This window comes from Talpa occidentalis, unplaced genomic scaffold (genome assembly GCF_014898055.3).
Source record: "Talpa occidentalis isolate TD23 unplaced genomic scaffold, MPIMG_talOcc4v2.1 talOcc4.2, whole genome shotgun sequence".
Taxonomy (NCBI): domain Eukaryota; kingdom Metazoa; phylum Chordata; class Mammalia; order Eulipotyphla; family Talpidae; genus Talpa; species Talpa occidentalis.
The window spans coordinates 104,984,143-105,004,195 of NW_023602073.1; the positions used below are offsets into that span (position 1 = coordinate 104,984,143).

Consider the following 20,053-nt stretch of genomic DNA (forward strand, 5'->3'; position numbering starts at 1 on the left):
TGATGAGAGTTGTAGTCCTTAGCACCTGAGATCTCTGTTATGGCGGTGGGATGGACTGTGGGTGTAGTTCATTCAGAACATGTGGTTCCTTCAACACATACATAAAACTAAAAAAAATGTGGGGACATTTTTTCTATCTTGTAAGAACTATGTGTTTATATTTTTCTTTTTGCTAGGTGGTATTTTTGAATATGTGGAATCTGGCCCAATGGGAGCTGAGGAACTTGCATTCAGATTTGCTGTGAATACAATCAACAGAAACAGAACTTTGTTGCCCAACACCACCCTAACATACGACACCCAGAAGATAAACCTCTATGACAGTTTTGAAGCATCCAAGAAAGGTAATTAATAGATCTTTAACATAATGTTTCTGGAATTCAAATGTTCAGATATTCCTAATAGATTTTTGAATTCCAATTGCAATTGAAAAATCATTAGGAATATTTTCATTTAGAGATTTCTTTTCAAAACATATACATTTTATTAGGGAAGGTAGTGGTGCAGCAATTTATTGCCAAAAAAATGCTTGTATTTTATTCTGAAATGCAGTTAGATCTGTGATAGTGAATTTTTCCCTCTTTGCTATTAAATGATTCCTATTTTCAATAACCCACTAAAATAAAAAATTGTATCAGTAGATTTACCAAATTTTGTCAATTCATTTTTTACATTTTCATTTTATTATTTGTCAGTTCCACTATATCATTACTGTGGTTTCAATATATTATGGTTCTGAATGACTTCAAAAAGTCAGGCTAGTCTTAGAAATTTATTGGAAAATTTTGAATAACCTTTAGTTTCTGTGCACACAATGCCCATTTATTTGACCATGTGATGTTTTGTCTTATAACAGAAAATACATGGCCAAAGATAGAACTACTGGAATATATGAAGAAATAATTAGACCATTTTATGAATTTTTTATTTATTTCATCATGCTGAAAATTGTTTTAAATAAGAATAAGAAAATGATTTTGTGAAATTAACATTTATATATTAAGTTGGGTACCAGAAAAATTATTATCAAGGCATTTCACCCAAATAACAGTCTTAGTAGTGTGTTTTGAGAGATGTTTCCTTAGTCTTACTTTGTTTTAGTAGTTGACTTTTGAATAGTTAACATTCATTAACAGGGATTAAATTTCATAATATATATTTTCTCAAAGGAGTGGGCTTACAAAGCATTTGTTTCAAATTCATATTTTAAAAACAATGTTTACTCTTCTGTAATGCTAATGTTTTATTAGCTACCTTACATTGATGAGACTGTACATAATTATAATTCTAACTTGGTGCAGATTTCTTCCAAGCTCATTAATATTAATAACAGCTGATAAGGTACAGTATTTTTTAAGATGAAAGTATCCCTTTTCCCCCCCAGCTAACTAGTGTTTATCAAAGCCTATATCCTGCCTGCCCTTTGAATTCATATCTTTATGAATACAAAATAAGTTTTCACATCAGACTATGTCAGAGTGATTAAGGCTGAAAAAGAGGGCAAAGGTTATTGTGAAATACTACATTTGCCATCATAATTGCAAAATAAGTCATTAACTGCAAGACAAGTGCATTTGATTGGTGACATAGTTCAAGATTATTTCCATTAGGAAGAAGATGCTCTGTTTCAAATAAAATCATTCATGGAATATGGAATATGAGTATAATATAAAGTATTAATAGATTCCTTGATGGTACTTCAAAGAAACAATGTGAAAAAACAGACAATGTTCTAACAACAAACAGGGTACTATCCTGAAAATGCCTTAGCAAAATTATGAAGTTTTAAACTCATTTTGTTTCCAAAAATTTTAAAAGGAATTTACAAACGTTGTCACCCATTACATTTCTATTATAGGGAATCAGATTTATTTATTGACTGATCTCATGCTAAAATAAAATTTCAAGTAAAGGTAACTCTCTTTGAAAGATATTAAAAGGGAAATGTAATGGTTAGCAATTGATCTTGTATAGTCCCTGCTTTTTGAGGTTCATTAAATATGTATATATTGATGGTGATATTGATGATTATTTGTAAATAATTTAAATAATAAGATGAAAAAAAATTTAAAGATTTTATGCATACAAGAACTGGGGTACAGGCCAGAGGTGTGGTGTGTGAGAGGACTCAACCAGAGACAAAGTGGGGAACAGAACAGGCAGATTAACTGAAATACACTGCTGAGGGGAGCAGCGGGTGAGTCAGGAGAGGTCGGCTACACCACATGAGTCACCTCCCTGGCTAGGGATGGAACTGGTGCTGCAGTGGCTGCGGACAGCTTCATAGTGCTGCACCTTAACCCCTTGTGCCACCAGGGAGGCCCCTAAAATGAAAATTCTTAAAATTTTTATAAATCATTTGTTCAAGGTATGAATATAAAAGAATTTCAATGTTTTAGTCTCAACATTTTGTCTGATACCTAGTCTTACACTTTTAATAGATAATACTATTTGGCTTGATAGATGAATACTTGTGTGTTTTCCTCAACTACATTTTAATTATTAAATATCTGTACTTAAAAACCTATGCATCACATTTATGTAGGAAGATCTCTCTGAAGGAAAATATCTTTAACTATGTTGGAGGATTTGGATCTGAATACCCAATGGAAACTAAGTCCCCCCAAATTCCCCTAATACCATTTAAATATTTGTAGAACTGGACCACCCACTGCCTTTTGTAGCAAACTGTTTCATTTTTAGGTATTTCCTATTTCCTTTTGAATTTAGTTTTTTAAATTTAAATTTCATCAAAATTCATGAGAAGGGTTACCTTTGTCCTAATTCTCTCTTTTCCAGACAGATGAAATATACTTAGCCAGTTTCACAGGCTCTATCTTCAAACATTTAAGGATGATTTTCATGTTTTCAATAATTATTCACTCTCTTGGTCCAAACTCACTAGCTCCTTCATTGAACTTTATAGAATTTCAAGTCCTGAACAGTCTCTTTTCATTTGAATTCTAATTTGCTTGTGCCTTCTTAATTACTGTAATTATTATTGACATGGATATAATTTCTTTTTTTAAGTATAAATTTTAAAAACATTTTAGAATAAGTAAAAAGTCAAATAAAATAGATTATCTATTTTTAATGTTCTTTCTACTCAATGTCATCAATCCATATGAAATCATCTCCTGTGACTCATATCAGTTCTCATACATGTGGTGATATGTGTAACTTGTGCCTCATCATGAGATATGTGCAAATCCATATATGTCTGTGGTCATATGTTTTGAATGAGGAGGGGATACAAAATGACTTCTATTTAAGAATTTGAAATTAAAGAGGGTGGCAAGCAAATTTAGGATGGATAACTGTTCTCCCAAAACCCTGATATGAACTGTTTTAATGAAATGAACATTGTCCTCTTAAATTTCAGAACATTCTTTCTCTCTGTCACTTTCCCTCTCTCTCCCTCTCTTGATACTAGTTGTAGAATTATTTGAACATAGAGTTTCAAGTGTCTGGGTGAATTAATTCCCTAACAAAGGTGAGAGAAAATGTAAAAGTAGCTATATGGAGAAATATCTATATGGCAAATCTTTTTTCAGTATAATACCACTGGGTTGACAATAGTAGTGTGGGAGCTGTTGACACCTGGCATCTCCGCTCATTATTAATAGATTTCTATCTTCTCTACAGCCTGTGATCAACTGTCTCTTGGGGTGGCTGCCATCTTCGGGCCTTCCCACAGCTCTTCAGCTAATGCCGTGCAGTCCATCTGCAACGCTCTGGGGGTTCCCCACATACAGACCCGCTGGAAGCACCAGGTGTCAGACAACAAAGATTCCTTCTATGTCAGTCTCTACCCAGACTTCTCTTCACTCAGCCGTGCCATTTTGGATTTGGTGCAGTTCTTCAAGTGGAAAACTGTCACAGTTGTCTATGATGACAGCACTGGTAAGAGAAATTATATATTTAATGCTATTCTTTAAATATAGATACTTTTCTGAAGATCATTTGATTCTTACTGTATTCATATTTGTTTTAATTAAGTCAAAGGATAGAAAAAACAGCTGAAGTCAAATGACAATGCTAATTTCAAACAAAGAACAGTTAGATCAAATTTTTTTTTTCTTTGTAAAATGAACAGTTTTTTTTCTGTGAAGGATCAGTTAGTGTGAACTATAATATTAGATGAAGGATAGAGATAGTATGAAATACAATATTGAGATAATTTTTTTTCTCTAGGTTCTGGGTAATTTCCTAAATTAAACCCTTATGATTGACTGTTAGTGAAACTAATCAGGAAATTTAGAATTTTGAATCAACATATTCTCCAGCTGTTTATGTGCAAAGAATTTATGTGGAAAGTAATAACTCATATCTTTAAAGCATGTTAAAATTTTAAACTTTTTTTTTCAAATTTGCAACAATATATTACTCATTCTGATACTCAGTTTTTGGAATTATTTGTGTGGAGATACAGTTTAGGGACATGGAAAATAGAATTTACAAAGTGGTACTTATTTCTGTGTCTTCGAGGAACATTTTAATGACTACTGGAAAGTGGTTGGTTTTTACTTCCTTGTTTTAATTTGTGCTATTATTTTCATATATGAGTAGTTATCTTGACATATCAGTTTAAAACAAGTCTCATAGAGAAACATAAATTAAAAAGTAAAAATAAAGTACTAATTTTCTTTGGCAGTTTTATTGATAAATAACTATATACTATGGTTATTGTATAGTGATAAGGAATTTTACATTAAAATATTTATCAAAGGTGCTCTTTATATTAGATATTGTGCTCTTTATATTAGAATGCAAAACTATTTTATCCTACATAATTTTATTAAACATTCATGTTTACATCAAAATTGAAATTAATTTTAATTTATGTACTCTCAAAATAAGCCAGAAACATACAATGCTCATGCATGCAGTTCTTGGAAATATGTACAGAAAATAGTCTATTTACCAATAAACTTGATCTTCTGAAAATTTATAAGAATTTTTTCCAAAAAACAGAGAACAGGGAGTTACAGGGTTGGAAAAACAATGAAAATTATTTGAAAAACAATTTCATTGGGATTAAAATAAGTTAAGTCCAACTACACATCACATTTTACATTAATAGATTAATTTTGCTTTTCTGATTAAAAAAGGGAAAATGTCTTAAAATAACTTTAAGTTATAAATCACCAATACAAGTCCTTAAGATCGACCTAAGTATATTTTAGCTCGAAATTAGGCACATTAAATTTATTGTGCGAAGTCCTTATGTTTTTGTTGTTGATAGTTCTAGATGCAAAATTAGGAAAAGCAGGCTCTATGCAAATGGTTTCTCTGGAGTTGTATAATGTGATGGAAGAGGGCATCCCTGGTTACAGATTAGTCCACATACAACAACAGATTTGTTGTTTATGGATAGTAATAAAAAATATGCCAATATAAATATACATACATTATGAATTCATGGGTAATTTACTTCTCTATTCCCTTTTGATATAATTCAGATGGATGCTGCCCAAATAACATAGATCTTCATGTGTACACACTTGCTCATGTGCAAACATATATAAGCATGTTGATGTCTGGTATTTTGTATTTATTTTTGATTATCTGGGAATTCCTTATAGTATGCCCAAATGGGCAAATGTTTAAAATATTTATGGTTATAACACTTTTCTTCACTATTCTCTCTCCCTGCATGTGTGTGTGTGTGTGATTTTTATTTCTCAAATATGATTCTTGAGTGATTGGATAAAACAATAATGGGGTTTGTAATCTAAGTAGTATCACAATTTGGTGAACTTATTCATATGTTATTGGTCCTTTGTTTTAAATAATAATATAAACTTTTATGTTATTGAGACAAATTTAAAGAGTTAATTAAATATATACTTAACTTAATGTATATACTTTTAATGGATTATATTTAATAAAATAGTTCAAATAACTAATCCACTCCCATCACTTTGAAAGTGACATAGATACTTGGAATTTCCAAAGGTCTTGATTATTTACATATTAATGTTAACTGACAGCTATTACAAAATTATTTGCAGAAGAAGTATGCTTTAAAAATCCTTTGAGGAAAATAAAGCTTATTAATGATCCATTTTATGCAATATTTAATTAAACAAATATTGATTAAGTATCTGCTACCTGCCAGGGATAGTTATAATTATTAGTTTATGCCAGCAAAAGAAACAAAGTCCCAGCTCTTGTTGAATTTCTAGCTTCAATTTAGGGATATATGATTGTTTATAGTTTTAATATTATTTTGTAGCTGGACATTTGCAATCTCTTTTAACTTAATGCTCTTCTGAGAACTTAGCTATTTTTACCTTCTATATATGTTATAAAACCAGTTCAAAGACAGACATACTTGGTTTGGAATATATTCATGCACATATAAAATATATTAACTGTAAATATATATCATACATATGCATAATGTATTTGTAAATACTTATCATACATACATAAAGATATTAAATGTCTCAAAGTGGAATTTTAATGATAGAATGCAACCGAGAGAATTTGTAAACTTCCCAGATGAATAAGGTAATTATTTGATCAATTGAGAGGAAATCTGATTGTAACTAGAACTATTATCTGAAGTGGGGAAAATAAATCCATCTCATACCCAAGAAGATAAGCATTATTGACTCATTTTGGACTATGTGTCTGCTGTTTACTGCAGGCCACACTGTGCCATTTTATTTACATGTTTCCTTTTTCCCTTTCCAGGTTTATTTATTATGTATGCTATTCCTCCTATTTATATTCATTTCTGTTTTGTTGTATTGTCCAGTTTGATACATGATAATTGTACTTTCATCCAGTCTTTGTTTCCACCCCCAAAACAGATGGGATGATAGATGAAATATAGTGCTGGAGTAGGAGAAATTCTTAGAATGATGTTAACAGGAGCTGTTTATTTTTTATGATAATTAGCATTTGTTGTTGTCGTGGATGAATGCTTTTAAACACCCTGAAAGTCTGTTATAGCTCTGAATGATGTCCAAAAATGATGGAAAAGAATTGGCTTCAGAAACAAAGCTGTGTTTCTGTCAGTCATTTTGGAACATATGATTCATTTTAAATATAAGCTAAAAATAAGTTGGATAGCTGTCAGCTTGTAAGCAATTCCAAGATAAATTGTGAATATTTGCTTTAAAGTCCCTGTGTTTCATCTTTGTTTATAGATCAGCAGTCCATTAACAAAGAATTCTGGACTGGTAAACAAAACCTGGGACTCTATTCCCTGTTTTTCTACTAAATTATTGGTAAAAGTTTGGAAGAGGAGAAGGGAATAGATATAACTAGAAGGGGGTATAATGCTCGAGGCATTGTGTTAGTTGCTATAATGTAAACTATTTTGTTTAATCATCAAAAACAGTTCTATGAATTCTAAAGAAAACAGTTTATTGCCTCACCATTCCTGCTTTCTGCAGAACTCCCTCTTCTGCCCACCAGTAGCTCATCTTCCTCGATTCCTTCTTTTCTTCGGCCCCACAAGTAAGCACTAACCACTGGCAATTCTACACCTATGATCTCTCAAATAGATTCATTTCTTCAATGTTCTACTACTTGTGAGGTCAAGATCATCATTATTTCTCACCTGGATTTTTACTAATAGTCTCCTTGAGAACATTATTCCAGCAGCTCAAGATAAGAGGGCTTTATTTTATTTATTTTATATATGGTTTTATAGGTATCTGTAGGGGCAGGATGGGCACGGAACAGGATTTCTATGACCTGAGCAGATGGGTAAAGGAGAGTCCTGGAGCCCTCGGTGGCTTTTTCAGGCTTTTATTGATTTTTCCAGGTACACTGCAGTCAGGGGTTGGTGGAGGCGTTGTGGGTGGGGGAGGTAGGAGGCTGGCAGGCCTCCCAGCCCCGGGGGGTGTATCTTCACTCTATCTGGGCTCTCTGGTGTTCTCATCCTTCTCTCATTCTCTCTTTTTATTTCTGATTCCATTCCTCTCTTATAAGCCCAGTCTCAGCCCAGGTAAATCCACCTACATATGCCCACACCCTACTCCAGGTACCTGCCATTAGGCATGCATTAGCCATTAGACTGCAGAATTCATCATTAATCCTAATGGCAGGAGGGCAGAAAAGCCTGACAATAATTTACCCTACAGTATCGTAAATGTATCTTGAAAAATAGGATGCTACTATGGGCATGTAATACACCTGTTGGCATTTTGCTTTGCCCTTTGGACTTCTTTGGACTTCTTTGTGGTAAAGAAAATTTACCAAAAAAGAGGAATAGACCATGATACAAGAAAGTAGAGAATTATGTTAGTGAGTAGACTGTCATTGCAATGACTATTATTGAGCAGAATTTAGAGAGAATATAAATTCTTTTAATTAATGAAGAAAAATTCACTTTTTTAGGTATTGTAATATTTAAGAAGCTGAATTTTATTTAATTTCTGCACTATAAACAGAATAAAAAGGCTAGGTCCCTTATCCTAAGAAAAGTAGAAATGCTTTTTTATTATATTTTAAAACCTTCATTATTGAGATAATGTTGGTTTACGACACTATATAATTTAGAGGTACAGGCTCATACCTCTTCAGATGTTACCACCTCACCCCACCACCATAGCACCCCTGTTGGGGAACCAATGGCATATGGAGGAGAAATGCTTTCTTTATTAACATTATTACTTGAATAAAGTATATGTATGGACTATATTCTAAATAGGTCTCTGTGTGTTTTTGGAATTACTGTAATAAAATGAAAAGTCAATTAATAGTACAATTTTATTTTACTTTATCTTGGACCTGTGTATAAATAATGTAAAATAACATAGGGTAATTCAATAGAATAAATTAATAGTAGAATGTCTTCCTGGAAGACTGTGTTTTTTTGGATAATATAACATTTTTTTTGTATTGTGAAACATATAGCTAAATAATTTTCAATTTTATATCAGAGAGTTGGATAATTTGGATCTAAGATGATTATATGTTGTACATTCAAAGTATAAAGCATCCGTTCTCTAATTCCAAATGCAAATACAATTAGCAGTTATGAGTTAAACCTAATTATTTGGATTTAGTTGATTACATAGCTTGGTGTATTGGTGTTTCCATAAAGTTGGTTTTGCTTGAACAGTTTCTTCATCCCTATTTAAATAATTATAAAAAATATTTGGAATATTATTTCTTACTTCTCATTATATGATAGTTAATATTTGAGACATATTCATAGAACTAATTATTTCTCTAAAATTTAAAATTATTAAAGTAATATACACAATCCTAAATTACAAAATAAAATTTCTACTCCAATCACACAATTCATATTTCTGCAGATAGTGAGATAATTGCATACATAAATCTAAAGAAATGGAAAGGGCAGGTTTCATGTAGACCTCAATGATCAGTAGCATTTGCTTTTCTTGGAAAAGAAAAAAACAATCATAAATTGAGAGCAAGTCCCTGGTAATGGTCAAACACTGCTAGTTTTCCTAAATTTGAATCTTGAATATGCTTCTTGATAGCTACATTTCTCCTAGCCTTTTCTTCTTCTTATCTGTCTTCCTTTTTATGCAGGATAGAGGGAAAAGCAGTACTTAACTTATACTTTGAAATTTGATATACTTTACAATTTTGACTGCTTCTATCTTCAAAGGACTCTCATGCTGTCATTCTTTCCTTGGTACCTCCTTCTTTTCAGTCCTTTAGTCTCATTCTCATATTGTTAAACTGGCTTCTTTCCCTGACCCTAAAGAGCTGATGTTGGTCAAGGTTTTATTCTCTCTCTTCTTGTTTGTTAACTGCACTATCTCTAAAACCTTTTATCTGACATATGCTTTCTTCTATCTATATACTGTGGACTCATTGATCTATATCTTCAGTTATTTCTACCCAGTTCCATACTCATAGATGCAATCTATGAGTTGTCTTGGCTCTCTCAAGGGTGCACATAACCCAAATACTACAAAAATCAAAACTCATTATTTTTACTCCAAAACTTGCTTTATTTCCTGCATTTCTTTCATTATCAGGTTGCTCTGCCATATTTCTAAAGAACATTATAGATGCTTGTCTTTCTCTTAGCCTTCATTCTCAATTGATCACCTAATATTCTTACTGTTATATCTCTATCCCCATCCCCACTGCCGGTCTTAGTTAACATCCTTATCATTTACGTCCTGGGCCATGTTCTGCTGTAGGGTAAGGAAAAAATGTCAGGCTTTTCTGCCCTCCCGTCATCAGGATAGATGATGGATCCTTGTCCTGAATGCATGCCTGATGGCGGGCACCTGGAGTAGGGTGTGGGCATAGGTAGATGGGATTCACCTGGGCTAAGACTGTGCTTTTTAAGGGCGACGTCACGGGGACGCCAGCAGAAGCCAAGAAGCCGAAAAAAAAAGCCAAAAGAGAAGCCGAGAGAAGGCCGGAGAGCCCAGATAGTGAGGATTTGCTGGGGGCTGGGAGGACTGCCAGCCTCCTGGCCCCCCAGCACCCCTGCCTGCCATATGCCTGGTGAACCCCAATAAAAAACTTGCAAAACCACTGAGGACTCCGATTGCTCCTTTACCCAGTATTCATGGGATCAGAAAACCTGCACTGTGCCCATTCCTGACTCTACATCTGCCTATGCCCAACTTAACCTCATCTATCTGATGAAGACAATAAGGTGTTTTTTTTGAAATGACCATCTGGTAGTGTCATTCCCAACATTTAAAGATGCCCGTGACTTCTAAGTTCTTGGAGAAATGAGTTCTAATTGCTCAGTGTGACACATATAACCTTCGTCATTGGCATATTTACCCCTTTGATTTACTTCTTTGGTATTTCTTCTCTCAATACTGATGCTACTGCTTTCCTTGAATAATTGTATTTCTTGCTCACCAGTAATAATCCGCTGTCTCAAGTCTCTGCTGTGGTCGAATTGTTCCTTGCCTAATATACCCTTCCAATCTGGTGATCGCTTCATCCATCTTCAAGATGCACCTTAAAACGCTTTTATAAATATAAATGTGAAGCAACTTTCCTTGGCTTCTAACCTTGTGAATTAACAAATGTATTATTCTGTGTATAATGCAAGGGCAGGTTAGTTAATAAAAGCAGATTATCAATTCAGTAACAAATCTTAGTTTCAATATATATAACCTATTAAACAGGGGGTTGCTTTCCTGGACATGAGAACTCTTAATATTGTATAATTAGCCTATCATTTTATTTGGCTCTTCATTTTTAGTTACTGAAGATTTAAAAGTGAACAAACCATAAATTCTTTCTCTGCAGAGTTAGGGTGATGAACAATAACAAAATGAATGTGCATATTATATAGCATCAAGCACAGTGAATGTTATGGAGAGAAATAAAGCAGGGGGCTATATAGAGAATACATGGGAGGAAGTGTTGCAATATTAAGTTGAATTGTCAGAAAAGACGTCAGTTAGAAGGCAAGAGATAAGACTTGAATGTGCTCAGGAAATATGCCATAAGAATATCTGAAGAAAGAGTATTTCAGATAAAAAGTAAGTAGAAAAAAATAAGCAAGGGAGATAAAGAATTTCATAGGAAGGGGATTTTGTTTTTGTTTGGAAGGTTTGTGTAACTGAAAACTGAAAACTGAAGAATGTTTTTGTGACATCTCATTTGTTTTATATACTTACATGTGCTTATAGATGTGAGTATATATGCATATGTGACTATATATGTATGTATTTTGTTACTGTTTTGGTAACAGTTATATCACTTCTTTAAAAATAACTCTGTGTAGAGACTTTTTCACATCAAGATTCATGTTTGGAGTTACTAAATAGTGATTATAATCTATGACACTAACTCCCAAAAAAGTAACAGTCCCTTTTTTAGTGTTATTAAGACCTCAGATAAACAAGAAGAGAAATAACCTAACATGAATCTAATTTCTGCCAGATGTAGTGAGTTATTTATTTGAGATTCTCAGAGTTAACAGCTGAGGACAGTCATGCCAGCAGGCAAAATAAGGAGTTTAAGAAACCCAAATCAAATACCTTCCAATTCTTCTCTTTCTCCCCAACTCCATTTTTTTTTTCCTTATCCAGCTGGGAGGCTAAGATATTTTTATTGACTATATTTAAAATAAATTGATTTCTATATCAGAAATGCTTTTTTTAAAAAAAACCCAGATCTGAGCAGAACTTTCAAAACTTAGATTTGATAATTGTGATATATCAGATTAGAACAATTGCCTTCTAAGAGAATTTTCTGTTGCCTACTCAACATTGTATAAATGTTTATCTTCTTTTAAATATAACATATATTTGGGAACAAAATTATTTAGAATAAAAAATTTTGAGAAGACAAGAAGAATTAACATCCAATTTCTAGACAGGCTAATTGTCCATCACTATTTCAGAATTTGTTCAAAGTGAAGGTGATGCAATGTTCACATTGATTGTATTTCATTTACTTAAAAAGGAACACAGAAATTTTTTTTTATATAAATGAACAAAACTTATAATAAACCTATCCTGTGATACACATAGCCAGGGCTAATGACAACAGAAAATCTTACATATAATAACTAAAGGTGCCATTTTACTATTTATAATTACTTGTATTCAATAAATCTGATAATAGCTTTGGCCCTGTTTAATGAATAAAGCTATTATTTTACTATTTTTAAATACTTAGATTTCTGTAAACCTTAGCCTTATTTATAAAACAAAATTTATTATGTAACAGATATCAAAATTCAAATTCAAAACACAAGTTCTTAAATGTGATTGTTTTAGGTATAGGGGATTAAAACTAGAAATTCCAAGACCAATTCATGATTCAGTAATTCTGACACTATATCTAAGCATTTGCAATTGGAATTGGAAAGATCCCCTAATTGTGGTAGGCGTTACTAATGTTTAGCAGTCTGATTATCTCTACTTCTGTACCTCAAGAGATTGCAGTTCCTTAGTCCTGGAATTTGAGTGTGGCCATGTGATTTCCTTTAGTTGATGAAACATGAGCAGTAGTGTGCTTATTTCTAGGGAGAAGCATTTACTTGCCTGACCCAAAATTCTCTAGTTCACTTGTTTCCCTACCATATCAACTGAGCTATAAGGTTGAAGCATCTTACAATTCTGAATCAAAATATAAAAGATAGCTGTCATGAAGAATTATTTAGATCTAAGTAGGCCTTACTTTATGATGCATAAAATGTTGTTTTGTTGAATTTGTGATTTGTAGGGGGTGGTTTTTCCTTAGTGTAACCTAGTCTACCATTTCTCAAACTTCAGTGTGCATTTAAATCTTTAGGGAAACTTCTTAATACACTGCTTGAAGGCCTTACTCCCAGTTTATGATTTAGTAAGTATGGGGTGAGGCAAGAGAATTCCTCAGACCTTTTTCTGATTTCCCAAGTGATTATGATGCTTTTACTCCAGTGATCACACTTTAAAACCATTAATCCATCTAATCTTGACTAACTGAGGCAGTTATTGATCTATTTAATTTTGAATAATATGTAAATTGTCATATTTTGCAATATAATTGATGGTAAACTAAATTTACCAATATAACAAACAAAAGCATAATTTTATAGCTAAAATTAAATTTAAAAATTTTAAGCAAACCTAGAAGCATTTTATAGTTATTTAACATTGACAAAATTATCAACTACTGCTAAAAATAATAGTTTGTCGGAACTTCTACACTGAGTAATTTTAATTCTGCTATTATTCTTATCTTTAGAGTATTTTAGACAATTTCAAAATTGTTTTAATATGGGGAGGTAACATTAACTGTAAATATAGTAAAATGTATTAAGTACAAGTAAGATTTAGAATGATCTTACATTGGTATAATGCTTTACAATATCTATTTCAGTAAATTTATAGTAATTTTACTTTTTAATTTAAATTTAAAGAATTTTACAATAAGTATTAATTGCATGATTAATGATTTTGATTTGTCAATTGAGCATTTCTAAAAATCTCCTGTTCTATATTCATAGTGCAGTGAACTTTTTATCATTTTATACAATTTAAATAATTGGGTTGACATTAAAGAAAGAAAATTAAGTCAGCCCTTGAAATCTTGCCACTAACTTGTTAATTATCCTATTAATTACACAATGAGAAACGATAAATTATAATTCCCTTCCTAAAGTATGATGGAAGGTCAGAGAGCTATCTTATTGGCATACTGAGAGGAAAAGTGAATGATACATTTTTTTTTTTAATACCATTAGATGTCATTGGAACCAAAAACTAGATTAATGATTTAAACATAGTCTTTAAACATTTTTAAAAATTTATTCTTAAAGGAAACAGTACTTATTATAAGAAGTAATGTGATAATAGCAAAACAACAATCTAATTTAAAAATGGCAGAAGAGTCTGAATAGGGGTTTTTCCAAAGACATACAAAATGTTAACAGGTACATGAAAAGGCAACATCACTCATTATCAGGGAAAGGCAATTAAAGCCCTATTGAGATATAATGTCACACCTACTAAAAGGCTACCTTAAAAACAGAATAGATAACAAGTATTGAGGAGGATATAGAGAAAAGGATATATATCCAAAGGAAATGAAATGAGGATTTGAAAGATATATCTATACTGTAGATTCATTGCAGTGTTGTTCATAATAGCCAAGATATGCAAATAATGTAATGTCTATGAAAAATGATTATTGTGTAAAGATGTGCTATATAGCAATATCTATATAGTGTATATACTATCTATATACGTATATATATATATATTAATATTATTTAGCTATGAGAAAGAAGGAAGTTCTGACATTCATGACAACATGGATAGATTTTGAGGGAACTATAAGTAAAATAAATCAGGGTGAGAAAACTAGAGATTGTATGAACTCACTTCTATGTGAAATCTGGAAAAATCAATGCAGAGAAATAGACTATGGAGTGGTGGTCACCAAAGGTACAGGGATGGTGGAAATGGAGGGATACTGGTCAAGAGATACTTCCAGTTATAAGATGAATATATTGTGGAACTCTCTTGTACAACATGGTTATTATATACTTGCCAATTGCCTCTGCAAATGCTCTTTGAACTTTGTTGTAAGTTAATAGCGTAAATAGTATAAAAGCTTTATCATTGGTGCAAAAACTAAGACCTGAGCAGTGTTTGAGTCTTTTAGATTTAACTTATTTTAACATACAGATTCAAATACTTTTGTCATTCTGCTCCCCCCCACCCCAGATTTATTGAGATCTAATTGACATAAAATTTTGTGTAAGTCTTTTTTTTTTAAGATTAGGATTTTTTTTTTAAAGACTTATTTATTCATGCATCCAATTACCGGGGTACAGGCGTGATGTATGGGAGGGTGAGAGGATTCACCAGAGACAGAGCAGGGAACAGAACAGGCAGACTGACTGAAATACACTGCTGAGGGGAGCAGCATGCGGGACAGGAGAGGTCTGCAGTGCAATGTGAGATTCTCGCCAGCTGGGGGGATGGAACCCATGCTGTAGAGAGGCTGTGGACAGCTTCACAGCACAGCGCTCAACCGCCTGTGCCACCAGGGGAGGCCCTTTGTGTAAGTCTAAGGTGTATGGGATGATTTCTATAAGAACAGCATGTTTACTTGTGTAGGCATGCTGGAAATATACAGAATGGTTTTCTCTATTAAAACAGTAGTTATGGCTCTTATATAAATAAATAAATCTTAAAAAAATAAAAAAAACAGTAGTTATTGAAAGTTACAATTTTTGGTAGAGTAAATCTAAATTATTTAAGGGAAAATTTTATATTACAGTGACTGTGAAATTGACATTTGTAATTCTATTGGTCATTAGTTTGTACTTGACATGTTTAGGGCACTATAATATAGTTCTTAGATTTTTTTTTGTTTGTTTTTAATTGCAGGAGTATACATATAACACACAATTTCTCTTCCTGTTTTTAAGTGTATAGTTCAGTAACACTAAACCTATTCACATTGTTGTACAACCAATTATCAGAAATTTTTGATCATGTAAAATTGAAACTCTATACTTATTATACAGTAACTTCCTATTTTCTCCTTCTCCCAGATCCTGGCAACCAGTTTCTATTGGTTTACTTTCTGTTTCTATGAGTTTGATTTTTCCAGATACCTCATATAATTACATGTTTTTTTTTGTGTGTGAATAACTTATTTTACTTAAAATAATATCTCCAAGTTTTATTCATAGTGTAGCATGTCAAAATTTTCATTTTTAAAGGCTGAATAATATTCCATTTTATGTATTTACTGCATTTTGTTTATCCATTCATCTATTGTTGGATACCTTGGTTACTTCCACCTTTTGGCTACTACCGCTCTGAACATGTGTAAACAAACATCTCTTAAAATCTTATTATAAATTTTCTTTTGGATATACATATGGAAGTGGAATTGCTTGATCCATAAGGCAATTCTATGTGTAATTTTTTGAGGAAACAGCCTATTATTTTCCATAGAGGATGCATTGTTTTACATTTCCAACAACATTGTACAAGGCTTCCAATTTCTCCACATTCTCACCCATAATTACTAGTTGTTGTTATTCTTTTTAGTTGAAATTTTTATTGCACTATCTAGAAATTATCCTTAACATCATTGCTTTTGATTATCACTTAGTGTCCTTCTAAGAATTGTGAGGTTAATATATTTCCAAATTGCCTTAATGCAAATTTATTTTCAGTATGAGTAGCACTTCTGGTTTCCACTGCCCCTCTAATACTAGGGTCAAATATAAAAATGAAACTTCATTATTGATGTCTTATTGCATATAAATAATATTTATATGTGATTATCACAATTTAGTGCTTTAAACAATATTTTCTATTTCTGTCATTTCTTTATGCATTACATTAAAAAAAATCCTTCTGAGATGTTTTATCTTTCTCAAAAGACTTTTTGTTTATTGCTTTTCTCCAATATAAGTCATTCCAGGAAATTTTTTTTTTTCTTTCTCACTGTGTCTTTACCTCCAGGAACAGGAACTGGCTTCTAGTAGAGGCTTAAGGCAGATTTGTTAAGTGAATCAAGAACCTGTATTCTGTCCTAACTATGTCTCTCATTTGTATTTGAAAGGAAAAGATTTTGGTATTGTCTTGTTGGTTTAATTGCCATTCTGCATGTCTACTTAAGAAGTGCAAGATTTGTTTATATTGATCTAAATCTAGTTAATTGTTCTTTCTGTCCTTTTGATATAGTAAAAGTAAACATAATTACAAAGGATGATAACAAAATCTTAGTGGATGATAGAAATGTTTGTAACGTTGACTGTATGGACCAGAAAAAAAAAAGGGAAATTAAAACGAAGAATAACATATTGTTTTAGGTTACAACTGCAGTATTTCTATAAATATTCTGCCTCTAAGTTTGAAGATTTGCAAAGATATCACTGCAGAAATTGAGAATTTTTGAGAAATTGAGAGTAATTTTTGAGATTGCCAGCAGAATGTTAAATTTCTTGCAAGATAGAGAAATTTATAATACAATATTTTTACATCTGTCAACATATCTTAAGATTTCCAATCTTTCCCCAGGAATATCTGGGAAAAGAGAGATATTTAGGAATCAAATTATCTTATCACATTAGTAGAAACAGAAAAGAGATGTATAATCATGAGAGACAAACATCAATAGTGATCATCATAATAGCAACTGCCACAGAGCACTTGCCCCATGTCAGTTAATGTTCTGAGCACACACTCCTCATTCTAGTTCCACAAAACTCAATATGGAATTTTTCTATATTGTAAGAAATTAAAGAAGGATGTTGAAAAAAAAATGGAGATAATCCAAATGTTTTTATTTTCCCCATGGTGACTGGATAAAGATCACATATACAACAATGGAGTACTACTTAGCAATTAAAGTAAATCAAAACATTGAAAGAAAGACAATGTATGGAATTTCAGTTACAAAAACATTTAAAACTTTTCCAAGCTAAAGTACTAGTGTAGCAGCAGGACAGGACACAGAGCAGGTTTTCTGATCCAGCAGACCAGGTAAAGGAGGAGTCAGAGTCCTCTGTGGCATTTGCAGGTCTTTTATTTAGATTTACCAGGCATGTGGCAGGCAGGGGTGCTGGGGGGCAGGGAGGCTGGCAGTCCTCCCAGCCCCCAGCAAATCCTCACTCTATCTGGGCTCTCTGGCGTTCTCTCTGCTTCTCTTCTTCTCTCGGCTTCCGTTCGTTTTTGGCTTCTGCTGGCGTCCCCTTGACGCTGCCCTTATGAACTCAGTCTCTCAGCCCAGGTGTACCCACTCCAGGTGCCCCCCATCAGGCATGCATTCAGGATCACAGGGTTCCCTCATCTGTCCTAATGGTGGGAGGGCAGAAAAGCCTGATACTTTTTCCTTACCCTATAACTAGTGTCAGAATCAGGATGTAAAGCCACATGTTGATTCCAGTACTCCAGTACTTCACTGCAATTCTCTATCTTATCATAAATTGACACAAATAGGGAGAAACCAACTGGTCATAAGAAAGGGCGATGATAAAGAGTAACAAATGCCTCTAAATACTGGCAGGTGAGAGGGATTTAGCAGCTGAAGTTAAACAGGAACCCATGACCCATACATAGCTATCTATACTTAGCCTGCCTGCACTCTCTAATAGACCATTGGCTCCAGATAGAGAAGTGCTAAGACCTGCAGGATGCATTAAACGGAAGTAATAATAAGATGATCATTGCAACTTTTGCACTATATGCGTTTTTTGAGGACCCAAAGTTTTCTCTGAGGCTAAAAAAAATACACATTAAGGGAAGGTTTTATTTCATGAGACATAAGAAACTACAGCCAGACAAATATAGGAGGTAAACAGAGATGAGTAAAGGTTATAGAGTATCTCAAGTTTTATAGAGGATAAAGATTATATCTGAATCAGCAAATTGTCACTATAAAAAGGATGTATAATGCCACTCACACAATTCAGAATTCAGTCTTTTTTTTTTTTTTTTTTTTTTTTGCTAAAGAAGAATAGCCTTTGCCATATTGTAAAAGGACGAAGTGATATTTTAGAAAATCTACCTAAATGGCTGGGATACACATTTGTATCCCACACGGGCTTGTAATACATGTCTTATGGACAGCACATAAAGCATCCAGCATGAAGAATAGAATTACATTTCACTCTGCTGAGCTAAGTGCCAGCCTCAAATATTCATGGTTTAAGCCAGGTTTCTCATTCTCGGTACCAGTGACCTTGGGGCCAGATAATTATTTGTTGCAGGGAGCTGTCCTAAATGCTGTGGGGTGTTTAGTGGCATCTCTGAGCTCTACTTACTAGATGTCTATAGTAGTGCTCACCTATCAAAATTGTGACAATCAAAAATGTCTCCAGGGCCTCCCCAATGGCGCAGCCGTTGAGTGCTGCGTTGCGAAGCTGCCTGCAGCCTCTGCAGCGCTGGCTCGATCCCTGGCCACCGGACGAGGGTCCCACATGGTGCACAGACCACTCCTGCCGCCCGCTGCTCCCCTCAGCAGTGTACTTCATCACTCTGCCTGTTCTCTTCCCTGCTCTGGCTCTGGTGAATTCTCTCACCCTCCCGCGCCTCTGACTGTACCCAGTGCTTGTATAAATAAATAAATAAATAAATCTTTTTTTAAAAAAAAAAGTAAAAAAAAAAAAAATGTCTCTAGACATTGCCAAGAGTCTCCTGGAGGCCACTATAGAGCACCACTGTTTCTTTCCTGGGATATTCGTAGGCATTTTTAAAAATACATTTAGGCTTGTAATAGGATAGATTATAACTTTACATATTATATGGTTTAGAAGTCTATCCTATAACTTAAAAGCTAACAATTATATGTTCACTGAAGTCAGGTCTCTAGTCACTGGTCACATTAGCATTTGTTAGTCACCTACTAAAGGCCTGTCACTGTTCTGGGTTCTGGAGCTACAAAAAAATGAATTTATTTGAGATTTGAATTAGAGCAGATATCACATAAACTATTTATCCATCCAGATTCCTCAAGGTCTACAAATATATTCCAAACCACAGACTTTAGGTCTTACTATTTCATGCCTATGTAGAAGTATATTCACTGAGTGATGGTTTTCCTGGAAAATGGACAAGAAAACATCCTTTAAAATTATTCTGAGTTTTTTTAAAAGGTATGAACCAACTGG

The 20,053-nt window shown here is 33.1% G+C and overlaps 1 protein-coding gene across 6 annotated transcripts in view; it reads left to right on the forward strand.

The window, feature by feature from the left end:
• The window catches only part of GRIK2 (glutamate ionotropic receptor kainate type subunit 2), a 587,451-nt gene that overhangs the window by 221,615 nt on the left and 345,783 nt on the right, over positions 1-20,053 (forward strand). For all 6 annotated transcript variants that reach the window (XM_054699057.1, XM_054699052.1, XM_054699054.1 and 3 more), the window contains 2 exons: positions 177-344; positions 3,646-3,903. In XM_054699057.1, coding sequence (XP_054555032.1) covers positions 177-344; positions 3,646-3,903 — 426 coding nt within the window. The remainder of the gene's footprint in view (positions 1-176; positions 345-3,645; positions 3,904-20,053) is intronic.